At 34.9% G+C, this 20,797-nt stretch overlaps 1 protein-coding gene across 2 annotated transcripts in view; it reads left to right on the top strand.

The window, feature by feature from the left end:
- TMEM67 (transmembrane protein 67) overlaps window positions 1-20,130 on the top strand; it is a 32,437-nt gene extending 12,307 nt beyond the window's left edge. The window contains exons 11-28 of one of the 2 annotated variants that reach the window (XM_036406833.2): window positions 1,146-1,211; window positions 4,071-4,227; window positions 4,596-4,719; window positions 5,585-5,690; window positions 7,502-7,558; window positions 7,654-7,752; window positions 8,244-8,342; window positions 8,677-8,763; window positions 9,488-9,587; window positions 9,689-9,828; window positions 11,402-11,542; window positions 12,019-12,099; window positions 13,271-13,387; window positions 14,573-14,689; window positions 14,772-14,876; window positions 15,235-15,337; window positions 16,340-16,482; window positions 16,936-20,130. In XM_036406833.2, coding sequence (XP_036262726.2) covers window positions 1,146-1,211; window positions 4,071-4,227; window positions 4,596-4,719; window positions 5,585-5,690; window positions 7,502-7,558; window positions 7,654-7,752; window positions 8,244-8,342; window positions 8,677-8,763; window positions 9,488-9,587; window positions 9,689-9,828; window positions 11,402-11,542; window positions 12,019-12,099; window positions 13,271-13,387; window positions 14,573-14,689; window positions 14,772-14,876; window positions 15,235-15,337; window positions 16,340-16,482; window positions 16,936-17,016 — 1,923 coding nt within the window. In that variant the 3' untranslated portion in view covers window positions 17,017-20,130. The remainder of the gene's footprint in view (window positions 1-1,145; window positions 1,212-4,070; window positions 4,228-4,595; window positions 4,720-5,584; window positions 5,691-7,501; window positions 7,559-7,653; window positions 7,753-8,243; window positions 8,343-8,676; window positions 8,764-9,487; window positions 9,588-9,688; window positions 9,829-11,401; window positions 11,543-12,018; window positions 12,100-13,270; window positions 13,388-14,572; window positions 14,690-14,771; window positions 14,877-15,234; window positions 15,338-16,339; window positions 16,483-16,935) is intronic. The other variant, XM_036406835.2, reaches the window with a different exon arrangement.
- Window positions 20,131-20,797: the final 667 nt, after the last annotated feature.

The raw sequence follows: 20,797 nt of genomic DNA, 5'->3' as shown, positions 1-20,797 counted from the left end.
ATTAGAAAGTGCAATAGTAATTAGTCTATCAGAGAGAACAATGGGCAGCTGCAGCATCTTACAGAATAGAATTTGTTTAGCAGTCCAGTGGCAATCTAGGCACTCTCACTATTTCCCTAGACAGATAACAATAGGAACACTAGCAAGAACAATTGGGAATTGTTGGTTCCTTTTCTGTTGGAGCACATCACTTCAAACATTTCAGTGTCTGTAGAAGAGCAGCTGACATTCAGTATTTACTTTGTTACTGCCTCAGGATGAGCCATCTTGTGTCTGTGTCTCCAGTTTTAAGGAAAACTAGTGTTTAAGAGAACAGGTTACTAAGACAGGTACTATGCATAGAAAATTATATATTCTGACATATAAGTTTAGTTTTATTGGGGCACATTTATTTTCTAGGGCAAACCTTTAACAGCTATCAAGAGCCAATGCGAAAGGAATAGCTTTTCCATTCAAAGCCTCCTTCAATGTAATAGATTGTGCATGATGATAAGACATCACAGTGCTGAAGTGGTCTCAATGCATAATTGTAGCAATTCCCAGAATTTCGGTTTCACACTAATACAATTGTGTTTTATGCAAATTTACACTTCATTCTCATTTTGGGAAAATGGCTCTGGCCTCCACATTAGACTTTGGACCATTTTTTCTGGATTCACCTGAATCTGCTGTTCTTTGCTGAAAATATGTGCTGTATTAAAAGAGGAAAACAAATCTGTTACTTGCTACAACTTTGATTCTCTGAGAATGCCAGCTTAAGAGAAAGAGGCCTGTATGAATGTGGACTTCTTTTCTTATGGGATTCTTGAATTTAGTAGAAGCCTCTGATTGAGCTTGAGGCAATACAGTGCACTGAACATTCAGTCCATAGAAAGATTATTCTTGCCTGTTTGGATGCTGCTGTTCACAGATTTCAGTTATGGAACTGAAAAATACTATACAATTATGAATAAGCTAAACCAGCATTTTAATAAGCACATCAGTGTTAGTGAAATAAATAATTGTGTTTACCCCAAAATAAATCCTTCCCTTTTTTTTTTTTAATCTTTTGTGAGGACTCCTAAATACATAAGTACTTGTAAATATTTTTCACATGAGAAGATGATACCTTTGAATTCACCTAATTATAACTATGTTTTATTCAGCTTTGTCCCGATACCCAAACTAAATTGGATGCAGCTTATGTTTTTGGAACAACTTACCAACAAAATGTAAGTAAGATATAAAATGCTATTTTCAATTTTGAATTAAGCTGCCTTATATGTCATTAGTTACTCAGTGCATATTGAAGAAGTTTTGGAGTTTAGGCATAAGCTGCAACATGGAGTTCTTTCTTAGGAAATTGAATGAAATTAGTGTGGGTTTTTTAAATTATTTAACTACATCACAAAACTTGTTTACTACATAGCATAATCGCAGTAAATTAAATTGGCATTTGTATTTGTGAGGTTGCTGACTTGCAGTGGAAGAACACAGAGCCTGAATTGTGACAGCCATATGCTTTGTATCATATCTCCAAATTTTCCTACCACCATCTTTGGCCAGTTTTCATATGGAAAGAAGGCAAATCCAGTCATGCCATGCCTGAATATTGTTCCCATTTACTCTTTCTGGTATGCCTTGATTTTAGTGAATTCTGTGAAGAGATTGAAAATCTATTTTAATTGAACAGATGACTCATCAGAGAAAAGAGATTCTTTAGCTGTCTTAACTATGAAAAAACACTGTTGGGGTTTTCACACTTTACTAAACACCAGGAAAGGAAGAGGGAATAGAACACTAAATTATGTCAGCTGCAGAAATGGTTCTGCCAGTGATAAAGCATCATTAATTTTTGTCTCTTAATATGTTAGATGGGAAGGTGGTAGTCTCTTTGGCAATGGAGTGGAGAAAGAGACATCTTTATACAACTCCATATATGTGCACAGCATCTCATACCTATATATTAATATTGTTTATTAACTCATCAAACATTGAAAACCATTCCCCACATGATGTGTTGAAGTGTGAAAATGCAAAACTCTGGCTGCTATTTAGGTGGTGTGAAAATCTTGGAAAGCAATAGCTGTTAAAGCTTACTCTGGGAAATTTAAAGTGTTTACCAAATAACATTGACAAATCTTTGTTAATATTTATCAAGATATTTAATATCTTTCACATTGTTTAATGTTTAATCCATATTTCAGTATTTCAGATAGAATGAAAACATGTTCTATTTAGGATCACAGAACTAGTTGAGTATGAGGCTTTTTTTCTTTTTAAAATCTTGAGTATTTGATATTGATTCTGTATTACCTGTATTAATAACAGTTAACATTGTTGGGTTTGAATAGATACATCAGTAACTTAATGAGTATTTTAAAATATCATTTTTGTCCATTGCATGCATTACTTTTGTTTTTTCCTCTATGGCTTTGGAGAAAACAGGGTTGACAAATTACATGAGTATTTAAAATGCATGGTTGTTCACATTTGCAAAATGTTACCTGCTTTCACATCTAACTTCTTCACACAATCACAGAGTGGTTGAGGTAGTCAGGGACCTCAGGAGGCTGTCTTGTCCACAAGTCAGGCAGGGCCATGTAGGGCAGGTTGCCTAGGACCATATCCACATGGTCTTGTATCCAGGGAGTCACTCCACAGCCTCCCTGGGCAGCCTGTGTCAGTGAAAACCTGTCTTCTGATGCTCAGAGGGAGCCTTCTGTTTCAGTTTATGCCCAGTGCCTCTGGTCTTGTCACTGGGCACTGCTGAGAAGAGCCTGGCTCTATCTCATACACCCTCCCTTGTACAATATTTGTACACATTGAGAAGATCCCCTGAGCCTTCTTACCTCCAGGCAAAAGAGTCTCAGCTCTTCCTCATAGCAGAGATGTTTCAGTCTCTCCCTCACCACAGTGGCCTGTGCTGGACTGTATCAAGTAGTCTAATTTCTCTCTTGTACTGGTGGGCCCTGAACCAGATTTCATGACTTCAGCATTTATGTTTCTTGACTTTAATGTTTACGCTGTTTCAAATTTTATGTCTGTGAGGTTTGCTAGGATATTTTTTCCAAATCTGTTGAAAAATTTTAAGAGCTTCATTCTCCACATTAGTCATTGTAGTTAATTGCAATCATTTCCAAGAAGTTTGCATAAAATCATTAGTACTGGGTAATTGCTTGCAGATAGCTGGAATACCTTGTCTGTCAGTACTTCAGCAAAGCGTTTGACACCATTTCTCACAGCATTCTCAAGAAACTCTCTGCTCAAGGCTTGGACAGGTGCACTCTTCATGGGGTGAAAAAGTGGCTGGATGTCTGGCCCAGAGAGTGGTGAATGGAATTAAATCCAGCTGGTCAGTGGTGGTATTCCTCAGGGCTCAGGACTGGCGCTGGTCCTGTTTAACATCTTTATCAATGATCTCAACAAGAGGATCCAGAGCACCCCTCAGCAAGTTTGCAGCTGACACCAGATTGGGTGGGAGTGTTGATCTGCTGGAGGGCAGGCAGGCTCTGTAGAGGGACAGGCTGGGTCAATGGGCTGAGGCCAATGGTGTGAGGTAACAAGGCCAAGTGCCAGGTCCTGCACTTGGGTCACAACCAGCTCATGCAGCACTCAGACGTGAGGAAGAGTGATTAGAAAGCTGCCCAGCAGAAGACCTGGTATTGCTGGTCAACAGCCAGCGGGTCAAACATGAGCCCAGGTGGCCAAGAAGGCCCGTGGCATCCTGGCCTGTACCAGGATTGCTTGGCCAGCAGGATTAGTGCAGTGATTGCCCTCTGTGCTTGGCACTGGTGAGGCCACACCTTGAGTGCTGTGCCCCATTTTGGGCCCCTCACTTCAAAAGGACATTGAGGTGCTGGAGCTGGTGAAGGGGCTGGAGCACAAGTCCTACGAGGTACAGCTGAGGGAGCTGAGGATGTTTAGCCTGGAGAAATGGAGGCTCATGCAGGACCTTGATGATTCTGTGATTCTTTCTTTTGTGAAGTAGTAGAGATTCCACAATAATTTTGTAGAGAAGGAATCCACAGCTTGACAAGCTAACTAAATAGTTAAAGTGATCTTTTAATTTTCACTTTTTTTTCTTGTAGTGCAAAATTTCAGTTTCTAAGATTTTATTGGATTTTGCTAATCCAGTCTTTTATGACCTGTTCCTTGAATATAATGGTGGCAATGGACAGCAACATCTTTGGGCTGTGCCAGTTTTAAATTTGAATCTTCAATACAATGAAAAGTTTGTTAATCAAGGTAAGATGGTGATAATAACATCTCTATGAATTTAAACAATCTCAAAACTTCAAATAGAAATAATCTGTGTTAACTATTTGTTACTGTGTTGTGTTTAAAGATACCGCAACACACCATAACTTGTTTCTATTTTAAAAATGTAGTATTTGAGGTCAAGTTCTGATAGTTTTAGTGCAAGCTTTGGTTGCATACACCATTCCAATCAGTAATATGCACGAATAAAATTATCTCATTTCATTATATATTTGTGTAAGTTGAAAATAAACAATTTTAAATCCTCAGTAGTTACTGTGTGTTATACAATTATATGTGCTGTTTCTCATACATTTCATTCTTTTTGTGTGTGTGAAACTTTCCATGTTTTCTAGGCAGTAATATGAACAACTGGCTTTTGACTCGTCGATTTTTTTTGGTGGATGCACTTAGTGGAAAAGAGAATGACTTGGGAAAACCACCAAGGGTAATTCGGATTGCTAGCAAAATAACAATAAGGTACAATAATAATAATATATAGTACATAGAAAATAACAACAATATATAGTACATAGAAAATAAAGCCAATGTTGTATAGTGTGCCTTTTATTGTCTTAAAGTTGTTTTGTTATGTATTTTCTAATATGTCTAATATGTAATATGTTTCGCTTTTTCAATTGCATATTTGGGAATGGAATGAAATTCCATAGGTTGTTCTGATGAGTGAAAGAAAACAACCTTGACTTGTGGGAGTTAAAATCACCATGATTCCCTTCCAGGTACAAGGATCAGACCATGTTTGCATAATGCAAGCTAGCAGGTATTCAGTCTCCTCTTAGAAGCAAGTTTTGTCTGGAAAGACCAAAAAACTCCTCTGTTAATTCTTTTTCAACATGTGTGATGCTAACTATACAAGGACCTTATTTCATCCTCCATATTCTTTTTTGCAGTATTTTTACAACCTGTTGCCTATTCTGTTGTACAATCCAGAATAGGCTTGTAGTCATTTAACTAAAATTGTGTGACTGCCTGTTAGGGTCAGTACTGATTGCTCACCTCAGCTGGAATATATTTTGGAAGAAACTTTTTTTCTCCTTTATGTGATATCCTCCTGTAAGATGCAGACAGGTAAAGATTGATTCAGGTATTTTCTTACAAGTAAACAATCCTTCCTATGACTTTCTTTATATATTTCTGTACATGCCTTTGTACACTCCAGTTGTACATTTAAAATGCAAAGTGCCATGTTATTGAGTTAGAAATTCACATTTTATTGATCAGGTTGATCTGTTCATTTAGTTTTTTCTTACAAATTTCAGTGATTGCTTCCCAAACACTCATCCAGTTGTTTTTTTTTTAATAATCATGCTCTGTATTTCTGCAGTATCCGTCTGGTATCCCATACACAGAGAGGAACCATCTACCCTCCTCTCATTACTGTTGCTTACACAGATGTGCTTGTCCAAAACCCTGAAACCCAGAGTGTGATGGTGAGATCTTTGTGCCACATTAATCATACTTTTAGTTCTGTTGGAATTCTGGTTTTTGGTAGTGGGTTGTAAAAATTTAATAAGCAGTTTCTAGTTCTGATCAGTTTTGAAGTTATAAGTTTTTACTAAAACCTTTTAAAACAAAGCAGTTAAAACTCTTACTATTTTCAGTTTATCTTCAGTCTTTTTTAACTTAAAACACTTGGAATTTGAAATTGGTTTTATAATGCTAAATTAGGCTACAGTTCAAATAAAATTATACACAAAAAATAATAGATAAAGGACTCTAAGGAGCACTGCAAGCAAGTTATGCAAGGAATTAGTATTTTTATTTAGAACAATGCATTTAGAGGAGGTTGTTATGACACAGACATTTCAGATCACCTGTAGTTTAAGTATTGGTAATATATTTAAAACATCCTTTAGTGTTTCATCTTTCTGTACTGAAAACCACCAAATTCTGCTGTAGCAGATGCAAAAGGGACATTTTCTACTTGCCCTTTTGTTTGCCTTAATGGATAGCAGCACAGATGTCCCATTCTTCTCTCTTGTTGGTATGTTAGATCACACTGCTTTAAAAAGTAAAAATACCGATCTTAGGATGGTAGAACAAAAAAAAATTAACATTAGCATTTTCTGCTTGTCAACCTTCAACTGTTTAGCCTTCCAGTACAAATAGACATCTGGCTAGAAGAAATTTGTGGTGCTAGAAGCATTCTTGAGTTCCATATTAGTTGCATGAAAGCAAGAGAATTAGAAAGATAGAAAAATCAAGACCTTTTTTTCCTGCCTAAGTGATGTCTTTATTTAACTGCTGAGACAGCACTGTATCTAGAAAACAATTAACTCAAATAGTGATGGTAGGAACAATTGTTTTCAGTTGCTCAATTTTCTGTCATAGTATTTCATCCTTACATCTAGATCTGTGGGATATATTTGAGTATTGCCAATTTTGGATGTCTTGTTGCATTTAACAAATTTTATGCAACTAAAAAGATACATTGAATTTTGTTTCCAGTTTCTGTAAGCACTGAGCTTGTAGTAACTGAGGATATTTAGACTTCAGTCCAAGTGCAGTGATAGAAGGAGGTCTGACAGGAACAAATGTTAGGGGAACACAAGATGTTGGGAAGGAGGGATTGGTTTTGGGGGTGGGGGTGATGCTTCTTTTAAACTTAATTAGAAATACTATTTATTATCATGCTTGTGTTAATTTTAGCTGTACAGTGATAAAGACTCAGGCCAGAATATTATAAAACCAAGACAAACATTTTCTCTTCCATGTACAAATTTTTCAGACCAAAGTCAAAAGAGATCTTAGGTTAAATTTAAGCTAGAGGGAACAATTTTGATGCTGTGTGACAATTTTTATTTCATTCAAGCTGAAAAAACCCTAGTATCTGAGCTGTGCAAGCTTATCATGATTTTGCATGTTGGTCTAATTACATCAAGGTTACCTTTAATCAGTGATAAAAGGGGAAGTATCAAATATTCAGTGTCTCCTTTCAGGAGGAAAAATTCATGCACATTTGAAAGAATTACTAATAGGTATAGCTGGTAACTTGCAGATGCGAGCACCCATCCCCAGCATTACTGCCGGTAAAATCTGCAGTAAGAGTTGCATAGTGCATGCTGGTACTGAGCCTGGCAACAGAACACACCAGGTAATCTGCAGTAAAAAAAGATATATGTGGTACTTGTATAGTAGCCCTAGATGGGAATTCCCACCAATTAAAACTGAAAGCTGTCTATAATGGTTGTAGCACTTCAGAATTGCTATGCACATTTACTTTTTGTATTTTAATATTCAGGTTTCTTTCGCAGTCAGCTATGAGATGAATCAGAGAGAGGCTCAGATTCAGACTGATGTAAGTTGTAATTCCCTTTAATTTGTTGATATAATTATTTACTTCTGTATTTTGTGTTTTAAAAATATCTGCAAATCATTTTTTGTTATTTTCAGATCGCACTGGGTGTGTTGGGTGGACTGGCAGTGTTATGGTCTCTTCTCAAGACTGCAGGCTGGAAGAGGCGGACAGGAAGCTCTTTAATTGACTTGCAGGTATGAACAGCTGCCAAACTGAAAAGGGACATCTCTTCCTCTCTTTAAGGGCACCTTAGCTGTCATTCCTGTGATTATAAAAGTTCATTTTCCTAAGGTAACTGAAATAATTTCTAGCCTAGCTGCACAGAACCGTGCCCCAGAGTTAGGCTCACTTGAGGAAGTAGTTGTTTTGCATTGTTTTTGATTCTGATATTGTCATTGAGGAAAAGCTGCTCTAAAAATAGAGGCGTTTACAGAGCTATTCTGATCAGTTGAGTAGACTTGGTTTTCAGATTAATTCTTCCTTGAACAACAACCAGCATGTAGGAGTTTCAGCTAGTGAAAATACCATAAATATATAACCACAGTGGAAAGCTTTTGTTCAGGGCTACTTTTCAGTACTAGAGTTTCCTTTATGAGCTACATAGCATTTTCTATGAATGCATTATGAACATATGCATTACTTAATTAGTTTTACAGATGTCTACAGCATGTTTTTATAATTGCAGACAGTTTTCAAGTTCTTACTGTTCTATGCTGGAGACCTTGCCAACGTTTTCTTTATCATCACAGTGGGCACAGGAATTTATTGGCTTGTATTCTTCAAAGTAAGTGTTCTTCCAGTTTTGGATGTCTGAAAACCTAGTAATATTAAATATATTTTTACATGGACATTAATTTTCTTTTTTCTTCTGTTTTTTTTTTCTTGTCAGACTGTTGAGGCAAGTTCTATATAGCATTCTGGTTTGTGTGCTTAAATCTTGTGTTCATGTGTTTCTTTTTCTTAGGATTTGTTGTACTTGCAGTCTGCTTAATAGTCATTTAAAATATTATACACATTCATTGATCTTTTTCTGGAAAAGTTAATTCACATTTAAGCATTTTTAATTATGTTGTCACGTATGCCACATGTACTGTTTCAATGTAACTTTTCAATTATAGGCTCAGCAGTTTGTATCTGTCCTTTTACCTCTTCCATCTCAAGAAGAAGATTTTGTTACATACATAGCATGTGCGTTTAGTTTAAAGGTAAATAATTTTTTCCTCACCATAAAATACATTCCAGCATGCTTCTATGTATGTATCCTATCTTTAGTAGCCTTGTTTTTAAATATCTTGTACAGTTATTAGTTATTAGTGTGTGGATGTTATGTCCTAATAATTATGTTCTTCTGAGAATTCAGTCATTTTTCCATAGAAATTTATTTTGTGGAGTCTTTATAGGAAAATAAATGTCTCAAGAAGGTCACAAAAGAAAGACTGAAAAATCATTCTTTCAAGGATAAAGTTATAAAGAAACCCAAATAAAATAGCATCAAATCAAGAGAACAAGTGCTTCCATTTAAAGCAGAATGTAAGTGCTGTGAGTTCCTGATTAGAAAGAAGAGAGATCCAAATAATTACATTCAAATATGTAGAATTCTAAGATCACTGCTCCGTCTTCATGGCACATACAAATATTGTATCAATTGTCGATATTATACTGAATTGGAATTTGTAGTCCAGGTTAGTATGTTATGGGGAAATAGTCAGGTTTTTGTAATTTGTTACTTTGCTGTATTTTCTCCATGATTTTGGACTTAACATTATTCCAAGCTTTTAAACAAACAAAAGATTATCAAAAGTTGGTAATAAAGCTGCAGTCTCATGTACAATCAAGATATTGCTTGTTATGTTTAATGAATAATCCATGCAATAACCATTCCTTCATTTTTGTGTATATGCTGTTTCTGTCCTTACTTTTCTCTCTTAGGCTCTGCAATTTTTACACTTGCTGGTTTCACAACTTGCTATTGATATTTTCTTTATTGACTGGGAAAGACCTAAAGGCAAAGTTCTTAAAGCAGTTGAAGGTAATTCAAACTATGCTTGTTTGTATAAGCAGCTTTGGTGAAATTCAGATATTACTCTCAGATATTAAATTTTAGAGCCTTATTGTATGTACTCTTTTTAGGTGAAGGTGTTACTAAAAGTACTGCTGCACCTGTGAGCATATGGAGGACATACTTTATAGCAAATGAGTGGAATGAAATTCAGACAGTGAGGAAAATAAATCCTCTCTTTCAAGTGCTTGCAGTTCTTTTTTTTCTGGAGGTATTATTATTATTATTATTATTATTATTATTATTATTATTATTATTATTATTATTATTATTATTATCATCATCATCATCATCATCATCATCATCATCATCATCATCATCATCATCATTATTTTCATTATTTTCATTATTTTCATTATGATCATTTATAATTCACAACCAGAGTGTAACATAAGAGTCTGATATTTATTTCTCGCATTCTTTATGGTAATAGTGAATCACCTTTAAATTCAACTGAAATCATGTAACTTAGTAAAATAATTATTTTAATGAATTTTTAAATTTTTATATATATATATATATATATATATATATATATAGGTTATTGCAATATTTAATTAAGGAAGACTTAAAAAATCCAAACTTTAATTACCTTAGAGATCTAACAAAGATCTCTAAGGTGATGTTTGGGGACTTTTTTAAGGTAATGAATTACCTTAAAGGGCTTGAGAGACTGATAAATCTGTGTACACACTCGATTCTTTATTTGCCTATTAGCACCTTCCTGCCACAGTCTAAAGCTTTATTTCTGATTTCATATTTGTCTGAACTGAACTTCCTTCCTGCTAATTGCTGCAGCTGCCTTTTATTATGCAGGAAATAAAATGTGCCAGTTCTGTTCCCAGTGGCAGTATGCCTCCAGTTACAGCTTCAGGATGTGTGAGAAACTGCTTTAACTTTTAAAAAATCTTTGGGTTTGTTTCTTTTGTAGTTTAGTAATTTTTTCTATCTTGGGAATTATTCTTAAAGTGTGTAGCATATAGTTGTTTTTGTGAGGTTCTTATACATATTTTAACACATTTATCCAATTTTATAGTCCTTTTAAAATTTTTCCTTTAAATTAAATAATGCAAGTCCTGAAACTTTCTTCATTCACTATGTGAGCATTTTTGCTGTTGGTAAATACAGGCCAGGACCAACTTAGGTGCAATGTTACAAGAGAGGGAGAAAAGAGAGCACCTATTACTGCACTCTGCAGCTACCTGAAAGGAGGGTGTGGTGGGGTGGGTGTCTCTCCTCCCAAGTGACAAGCACTAGGACATGAGGAAATTGTCAACCCACCACAAGTATATTTTGGTGCAACTTCTGTTATGAAAGATTTTCACTATTTTTTCACCTCTTAAGTATTTCAACACATAGTATTCCTCTCATCTTTTTTATTTTGGAACTTTTTCTAGATTTTTTTGTTTAAAATAAATTCAACCATACAGATGGTGGAGGAAAATATATTTCTATACAATAAAAACAAAATAAATCAGTCTTTTAAGAGTGGCAAAGCACATGAAAATTTGTTTTAACACTGGGATATATAGTACCAAAGAGCTGAAATTTGGCAGAAATTATATCCCTATGCAGTACAGCAGTAGAATCTTTTGGAGTTTTTCAGTAGAACCCAATATTGAATTTTGGATCACACAATTGAGCTCTGCATAGTGAGCACGCTACTATTCCCAGGTTAGTTTTTCATTATTTTTTCTTACTTCCTGTTATGATGTAAACAGCAGGATCCTAATTAATACTATTCATTCTCACCCTTTGTTATATTGACCTTCTTATCTCTTCAGGTGGTGGGATTTTCAAACCTGGCTTTAATGGATGCTTCTTCCAGTCTCACAAGAAGCAGTGAGAGCTATGTAGCTCCTTGGAGCCGCATTTTAAGATTTGGTGTGTCTGCTGCACTCTGGGTAGCCATTGCCATCCTACAAGTATGTGAAACACGTGACATCCTATCCTGAATTATCACTTTCAGGCTGGTTCTTGGAAGCTAGATTAAATCTCTAGACTGTCCAAACTGCTTATCATAGCATGGGGTATGTTCTTAACTGTTATGTTTAGTTGTTTTAGCATAGAACACCTTTGGGACTTAAAATGAATCTTCTGAGATAGGGACATCTGACTTTGGATCAGAATTTTAATCCTCTCAAAGATGTGAATTTATGCACATAACTTCATTTTATTTTAAACAAGTTTGAGGAATCTGACAAGTTCAAAATAAAAAGCAGGTTCTTACTACAACTTTCTTTCTAAAGGAAGTAGTATGTCAATCCCTTTTCATTAAGTCCAGTCCAATGGTGGCCAGCAGAGAAGTCTGTTGTTTGTGGGTGTTAAGTAGTGAAATTAATTGCTTAATAACATCAAATCTGATGAACTAATGAAAGAAAATTTGTTTGGTTTATTTCAGGTTATATTTTTTGCTGTGATTTATGAAAGATTTGTTGAAGATAAGATAAGCCAATTTGTTGATTTGTGTTGTGTGAGCAATGTAAGTATTTCTGTGTCTCATCTGTGGCATTTTAAATAGAATAGTATGTAAGATAGTGTTAACAATATTAAATAATATTTATTCATTTAATTTAGATTACTAGCTAACAGCCAAAGCTGATATCTCCTTCAGCTCATTTTTTTGGTGAACTCTGCAAGATTTCAGTTAAACTTTAATTGGAAAATTATTTCAGAAGTATAGGTATCAATATGTTCTTTTAAACACCTGATTTTTAGGTTTTTTGGTTGTTTCTCCTTTTTCAGTTTAAATTGATTACATGTGCTGATACAGAATTCAAAAATAACAAGTTGTAACAGAAATTAGGTGTGGAACCATTTACTGCCATTCTGTATACTGGTTTGTGTTTTAGTCCTTCTGACTTGAAAGTTGTCTTGGTTTTATTTAAAACAAATATGTCCAGTTTCTTCTCCTGTCTTGTGCTTGTTCCTCAACTGCTGAACTTCATTTTGTCCCTCGTAACAGTACCAACAGTTACCACCTTTTGCATGCATTTTCTCTTACTCATATCTGAACTTTCTCTTTACAAATGGGTTTTGAAGCTTTGTACTGCAGGAATTTCCTTTTAACCAAAGAAGAGTGCAGTGAGAACTGATTGGATTACCACATTGGTACAGAACTTCTTAAAAATACTGATTTACCTCTTTTATCAATCTTTCCAGACATGTATTCCATTCCATCCAAATATTCCTCTTCTATGAAACACCTATGTAGTACCTGGATTGTAGAAAAGAATTAATTTTGGAGTTTATGTGGTATATAATCATTGTATCATACTGAATGAAGTTCTGTTAAATGCAGTCTTTAGGAGTTCAGCTGGAATCATGCATATGTATTATGTAGCACAGAAATAACCTTTGAATAAAAAAAATTCTAATAGCTTTAATTTCTTGTCTCAGTGGAATTAAGCAGCAGCAGATCCCTGCTGTTGATAAACGAAACGTGAAGCTGGGATGTGTTTCTAATTACATATAGAAAGAACTAATTTGTAAAAGAGTTGCTAAATATTTTTCTCCCATATTTTTTCAATACCTGCCTACTTTGTATTTGTAGCAGGACTGGCTGGTTTGTCTGATCTTCACTATGAATTCAGAACATCAAAAATGAAATTATAATTGTTGACTAAAGTGTCCTCTCTTCCCCCATCTCTTAGATTTCAGTGTTCCTCTTGTCACACAACTGCTTTGGTCATTATATCCATGGTCGCTCAGTGCATGGACATGCAGATACCAATATGGAAGAAATGAATATGAACCTGAAGAGAGAAGCAGTAAGTAAAAGTATTCAAGTTTATATCTGCTCAATTATTTATTTTATATAAAGACCACACACCTTTGCATTATATTTGCACTACACTGAACCATGTTACTTAAAGATAGCAGCTGTTAGTATGTAAATATATGACTCAGTAGTTCTTTCAACTAGCTCAACTTTGTTTTTCTTCACTATTTCATCTTGTTATTTCTTCACATCTCAAGGATATTAAATTCCTGTTTCTCTTAAAAAGTTTTTTTTTCATGTAGTTAAGAACCTTCTTTTCAATATTTAAGCTTTTAATAAGGTCACAGCCACATTCAAAAAGGTGCATACCAAAAGGCTTTCATAAAGAGACAGATCTGAAACACTAATACAGAAACTTGTAATCTGCCAATCAGTTCCTTTATTCCATCTCTTCTACTGTGGTGATACAACCCATTCTTTATAGAAATTATTTTGTATGAGTATTTTTTCTAGTTTGTCATATGTTATATCTTTGCTGCAAGATCAGGCAAATATAAAATGTCTAATACAAGATCAGAGACTGCATTAAATTTCATGACATCTTGTTTCTTTTTAGGGACAACTATGAAAGTACCTTAAGTAAGGATATTGCTATTTCAATGTTAAGTAGACAGAAAAAACCATAACCATGTGAAAATTAAATTGCGAACACTGAAATACAGAGGAATCTTATTAATAATGTTTTTAGGTGTTCCTACAGTTTTTTTCCTAATTGCTTATTTTAATATGATTCTGGGAAAAACAGGGGGTTTTCCCCATGGAGGTGTCGAATTTTTTATTTTCTTGCGGTTTCTGAGATTTAATAAATGTAACCTGAAAAAGACATGGAAAAAGTCAGGAATCCAAACAAACAAACAAAAAAAGTGAGACAAGTATAGAAGAAATGATAGACCTAAAAGAAAGGTCTTCAGAATAAATATCAGAATATGTATTATTAGAAGGTAATGAACCGAACTCAGGTGAAAAGAGAAATATGACTTTGTGACAGCAGGGGTCAGGATTTCATGTCCTAAGGAAATCTTGCTGCAGTAGAACAAGAGTGCAGTGATTTCAAATATTTAGAGATACTAACTATTATCTATACATGAAAGAGAGGAAATTAAAAGCTTTTGACTATTTTTGGGTCTGTGAATGACATTAATAATGTTAATTTACAATTGCTTTAATTGTATAGGAAAATCTGTGTAGTCAGAGAGGTTTGTTACCAAACACAGATGGCCAGACATTTCAGATTTCCATTTCAAGAAAAATGCGACTAAACTATGACTGGATTCATGAAACCTTAACAAGAGTAAGTAAGATATTGGTATTCTTTAAATCTTATTTAAAATATGAAATTTCTCTGGTAAAGTCTTGGTCCTGTTGTATTTCAGAAACGTGGTCCTGCCAGGCTTTTGGACTCGTCTGCAAATACCTTTGAACAAAGCACCAGGGCCTACAACGCCATGAACAAATTTCTCAGTTCTTTTATTGATCACGTATGTATATTGTCATTACTGTATTAAGGAAAATATACTTAAAGTACAGACTAAAAATTGTAAATCTAAAGGACTGTAATTCCTCTTTAAGCATATGTGCTTTAAGATTTGTTGCTAAAGATTTTATGGCATCCAGAACAGTGCTTCATTCAAAAAAAAAAAAAAAACCAAAACAATTGGAGCGCTGTCCAGCAGTGCAGACTGCACTTAAAAAATGACAAATCCTTTTTTTTATGTAGTTATTTTTGTCTTGGAATAGACCAGTGGGTTTTGTTTCATTCATAAAGATCTAAGTAGCTGTACTTCACTTTGTAGCAGGTTTGAAATCATAAAACAAGAACTGTTGTTTTTCTTACAGGTTCATAAAGAAATGGATTATATTGTTAAAGATAAGTTGCTGCTTGAACGAATTCTTGGCATGGAGTTCATGGAACCAATAGAGAAAAGTATTTTTTATAATGGTAAAAAGATGTGTAGTATTTGTACTATTTTAAGTATCCTGGTTTCTGTGTAGATTTCTTTCCCAGGATTTACAATCTAAAACGGAGTTCACAGCAGGAGAGATCATTGAATGAATACTTGTGAGGGAGGTATTTAAGAGAAGTTCTTTAGGTTATAGAAATGCTGTTTATAATTTGTCATTTGACTGTGATGTTTTTTATTTAAGGCAGCTGAAAGTGACAGATATGCACGTTTATGAAATTCATAATCATAAGCATTGATAGAAATACATTGTTTGATAATCTAGACTGCTATAGTTCCCAGAAGTTTAGATATAAATCAGGATTTCCTGGCACTGAAATACACAATTTATAATGAAAATACACTTTTTCCAATCAAACTTGTATTAGACATTTTTTGAAAAAGTAGGAAAAGGGAAAAGAATATGTTTTCTGTAATTGTTTACATATTCTTTTCTCTTATAGAAGTGTTGCTTTTTGATAAAATAAAGAGGTAGATAAATGTTCAAGAGTACTTTGGCTGTGAAAAAGGTACTTTCACCTTAAAAGACCCATTTTCTGCAGAACCATTAAAAAAAATAATGCAAAGCTCTGAACCTCCTCCTAAATAAGGCATTTAGCATATGTTTTTATGATATTGTTGAGCTGGGGCCAGAGCTAACAGCTACTAAAAATTTCAATGACAAGGAAGCTACATCTGCTTCTTGATTTAAAACAACTTTTTTAAATAATCTGATTGAGATTTCAGGAGTAAATAGAGTTGTGTGTGACACATGGGTTTTACCTATTGTGTTCATCAGTATGATGCCATTTTATAAGTGAAAAATTTGTATTATTTTTCAATAGAATGACAGGACCATCTCTGTGTTGCCATAGAATGTCATAAATTGCTCTGTCTCTGATCTTCTGTTTTCTTACCGTCTTCCTTAACATGGACTGATGAACTCCACAAACTTGCAACTCACAGAAATACTAATTTTTTTAAAATGTTCTTTTTCCTAGATGAAGGACACTCTTTCACTGACGTTCTCTATTATGGCAATGAAACAACACTGCTCATCTTTGATATCCTCTTTTTCTCTGTTGTGGATTTAGCTTCCCAAAGTTTTGTTTTAGCAGCTATTCTAACATATTTGCAACAAGAGGTAAATTTCAATTTAGGAACAAAGTAATATTTTTTAAATGGGAGTCAGTATGGCAGTTTAAATAGTTACCTAGATAATAGATGCAGTGAGTTAGCAGTGTGCAGTGAGAAAAGATTGATAATACTGAGACCTTATGAAATAGGTTTTTTTATTTTTTTGTCAAATAGACTTGTGAGAAATTAATTTTGCTCACATGGTGATCCTGAATGAATAGGTTACAAATAATTTTCAGTAAAAAACAGGAATACCTGTTAAAATTATTCGCACATAATTCTATTATAATTTAGCGTGGAAAGGTAGTGGAAAATGTTTTAAAAATGCTAAAGGAAATTAAGCACCTAATTCATTTTATTTACAATTGAAAGATGATCTGAATTTACTATTTATGTTAGATACTGAAACATATTAGTGTAAGTATTTCTTCATTAATATATGTTTTCCAAATGTTCTTAGATATTTAGGTTTATTCGTACTACACTTGGGCAGAAGAATTTGGCATCCAAAACCTTGGTGGATCAAAGATTTCTCATTTAATTGAGAAGATGAAAAACTGTTAAGAATTTAATCGTGGAAAATATGAACATGATCAAAGCATCTCTGACCTGCAGATTAATTTTCGTGCACTTTTCAACAATAACAATGTAATGGGTTTGAAACTTGTCATTTTTTATATTGTGTGCTATTAAGCTTTATTTTTCTGTATTTATAAGGGCTTTTTTTAATTTGTGAACTCTAAGGCATAGGCCTTTAAAAAGAAAGGTACATGCAAATAAGACAGAAATAAACTTACTGTTGTTATTATTAGAATAAGATAAAAATTATTTTATGGCTTTTGATAAGATATGGACCACTGACTTTGAGGCAACAATTTGAGCATCTGATTGACAGGAGAGGTTGCCAACTCTGAAATTCTCTGAAAATACCTTAAATCTTTGTTCCTTTTTTAAGTCATTTTGAGTTGTAATGTTTAGCAACTCTATGTCAAATTTTACACAGCACAGGATTTGTTCTGAATTAAGTTAGTATTTCAGGAGGATTTTTTAAAGATCATTTATTTGCAGCAACCCTTGCTTGAAATTTCAATGTTTCTGTCTTGTGTCATACAGTATTGTATAATTCTGTCTCCTCTCTTGGAGTTTATCATTGTTTTTCTTCGGTGTGGCCTACACATCTCAAACATGTATTTGAGGTACAGTTGTGTTACAGTGATGTAGAGAAAGAGGCTATGATAGAGCAGAGGAGATGGTCAGCAGCATTTGGGATTTGTTCTTGATCTTCTGTTTTGTGATGCAAGATGTTCAGAGAAACAGCAGTAATTATTCTGTTCACTTTTTCCACACAAGTGAAATGGAAGCAATTTTTTAAAATCTTTTTAAAATTGTTTTCACAGGTGCTCATGGTCTCCTAATTTTCTGATTTTATTATCTCTGTATATAACAGAGACATAATCATTTACTGTCATCATATTTTTTTTAATTTAGACAGATTAATAATTAGTAATTAATAATTACTCAAGTGCCAAGGGAGATTGTGAATGGCCTTCAAATCACCTTAAACTGAGGTGTCTACCTCCCATTTTTGTCACTGAAAAGTCTCCCTCTTTTTATACTTAATGTTTTTTCAGTAAATGGTTAAACATGAATAGTGTTTGCTGAGTTTACAGCTGTTATTTGTCTTTAGATGATTCAACAAGGGACTTACAGGAGCAAAAATACCAGAAAAATATCAGTCACCATCATCTCATGTTTATTCTGAAACAGACTGAGGACAAGATTAGTTGAACTTAGCAGATTTCCAGTGCAGATATGCTTATATGAGTTGAAGCAGCATTGCATTTCAAATGTTTTTTGGCTTCATAAAGAGGAATATGTTCTCATGTTGGTGCCATGTCATATCATACTAAACTGAGAGTAACATAGACATACATCTCACAGTTGCTATTGCTCCACTGTATTTGCTTTTGGTGTTGCAAAGCCTGTGGCACTTGCTAGTCCCATGCAGTTGTATTGAGTGATGGAACATGCCTGCCAGTAAGGCTGTGATCAGAGAGATAGATAACTGAAAAGCTGATTTGCAGTGGGACATCCATTTATTAATGTGCAGTTTAGCATAGGCATTTCCATTTCATGCTTTCCTTGCTTCTGTCTGCTTATGGACACAATTCTTAGTTTCTTGGTGCACACTATGCCTCAGAAAAGGTGGTTTCTAATGGAGTGAAGTGTTCAGGATAAATAAAATTAAGGTTGTTTGATTTATAGTGAATGTAGTAATTTAAGTGTCCATTAGGTTCTGGATCTGTTTAAACAGTCAAAAATCTTATTTCCACTGGGAACCATGACTGTATGACCTCATTAGTTATGAGGTTTCTTGTCAGTGATCTACTGAGAGCCAAAACTGTAAATTAAGCTCAGGAGCCATCTGACAGAGTCTGCAGCAGGACATTCACAAGGCAAAGTTAGCCTCACCTGGTGTCCATATATTTCTTTGGTGGATATCTTTGCATAGCTTAACTAACTAGGTCCTTACAAGTCCCTGCAAAGTCAGTGTATGAGAGGAAATAAAATCTTTGTCATGTGGCCATGTTTAGTCATGCTAACAGATGTGACTAAAGGGGTGTAGGGAGTTGCTGTGGTCCATTAATGAGCAAAGGCCCTAATACTGGTCTTTAGGCCAGCAGAACTGTGAATAGAACTGCACATCACTGTCAGTGGTCACAGCACAGGCTTGTTCTCTCTGAATTCTGGTGATGTGCTCATGACCATGAAGTGTTTCTAGTACCATACCTTCTCCAGAGTGGTCAGATTTATGACCAACTCCAGTCAGAATAACTAAACTAACTAGACTTGGGTGAATCAGAGAATGTCCGAAAGCAGAATGAAGATGTGGTTGTGCCATCTGTAGGTGTGTGGTTTCAATTAGTTTGGTTTTCATCAGTTCAGTACCTGCAGAAATGGAGACATTTCAGCAGGGGGGCTCTCACACTGTACCCTGTTCTCAATGCTTGTACTACCCAGGTACACTTCTCCATACAAAACTCCTGCTTTGAGTTTTAGATATGCCTTTAATTATCTGCTGCACAATAGGGCACATGAAAGCTTTAATGACCTTGCATTTTGCAAGAACTACTGCTAAAAGCAGCTCTTCTTAACAGATAAATGATAAATTAATCTAAAAACATCCTGTCAAAACAGTTCAGTCACTTGGCCCTCTCTTTCTCCTTAGTGTACACACTACTCTGTTTTGTTTTATTTTTCCAGATCATTTGTCTAAAATGTTAATATTCCTAACATAGGCATTCTACATGATTTAGGAAATAATTACAGGAGTCAAAAGCTCCAGGAATTCAGAGAAGCTTCTCTTCACTCTTGCTATCCAGTGAACACTTGGAACAGGTTGGCTGAGCTTTGTTCCCCTATTCCTTGATATTTGTTCAAGAAATATCAAGCTGGGTATTTGTTCAAGAAATATCCCTTGTGGTTGTACTTCCAGCTTAATGGGTTTTATTTTTTTAACATTAATATGCATCTACAGTGTGTTCATGTGATGAGTGTCTTTCAGGTTTCTAAATGTTCTGTTTGCCCACATGGCATTTCAGTCTCTCCTGTCTGTTTCTCTGAGCAAATAAAAAATGTCAAAGATTTGAGACAAGTTTTTTTCCACTTGTTAGTTGAGTTTACCCAAACCTACAACGTTTCTTCCATGCACATGAGAGTAGGGCCAGAGGTTGCTGCTTGCTCCGCAGTTCAGAGAAGCTCTGTCAGAACAAGTGTGGGAAAGGAGTTTTGCAGTCCATGCAACAATGGAGGGTATGTTTTTGGATAGTCAAAACTATTGGAATGAGATGGTTGGTTTTTGCCAAGTTAGATACCAAACAAATTATTTCTACCAATAATTAAAATTTGTATGTACAGACAAACTACAGTAACTTCAAAAATATGTTAACGTTTACAGGTTTCATTGACTGGTGAGGACTTGCCATTTTACTAGAACATTCATTTGAATGGCAGAGGTGGGAGTGTGACTGAGGTAAACCCTACCAGAGGTGAGAAGTGGAGCTGGCAGGGGGCTCAGCTCCCACCCTTCCATCAGCTGCTGCAGCACAGTGATGCCAGCCAAGCCCAGCTTGAGGGATGTTGGTTTGTTTTCAGGCTCAGCAGGAGTGTTTGAGCAGTGGATGAAAGGGACAGTGAGATTGTGACACACTTCTAAGAAAATCACAAGTAAATGGATGGTGGAAGGAGGTAACTACCTAACCTCTCAAAACTGGTCTCCCTCAACACTACCTTCTTTGCCCTTTTTTTCTCTACCCAGTATC

Source organism: Molothrus ater, chromosome 1 (assembly GCF_012460135.2).
Source record: "Molothrus ater isolate BHLD 08-10-18 breed brown headed cowbird chromosome 1, BPBGC_Mater_1.1, whole genome shotgun sequence".
Classification (NCBI taxonomy): domain Eukaryota; kingdom Metazoa; phylum Chordata; class Aves; order Passeriformes; family Icteridae; genus Molothrus; species Molothrus ater.
The sequence above is the reverse complement of the archived record's forward strand: the minus strand, read 5'-3'. Positions and strand labels throughout refer to the sequence as shown.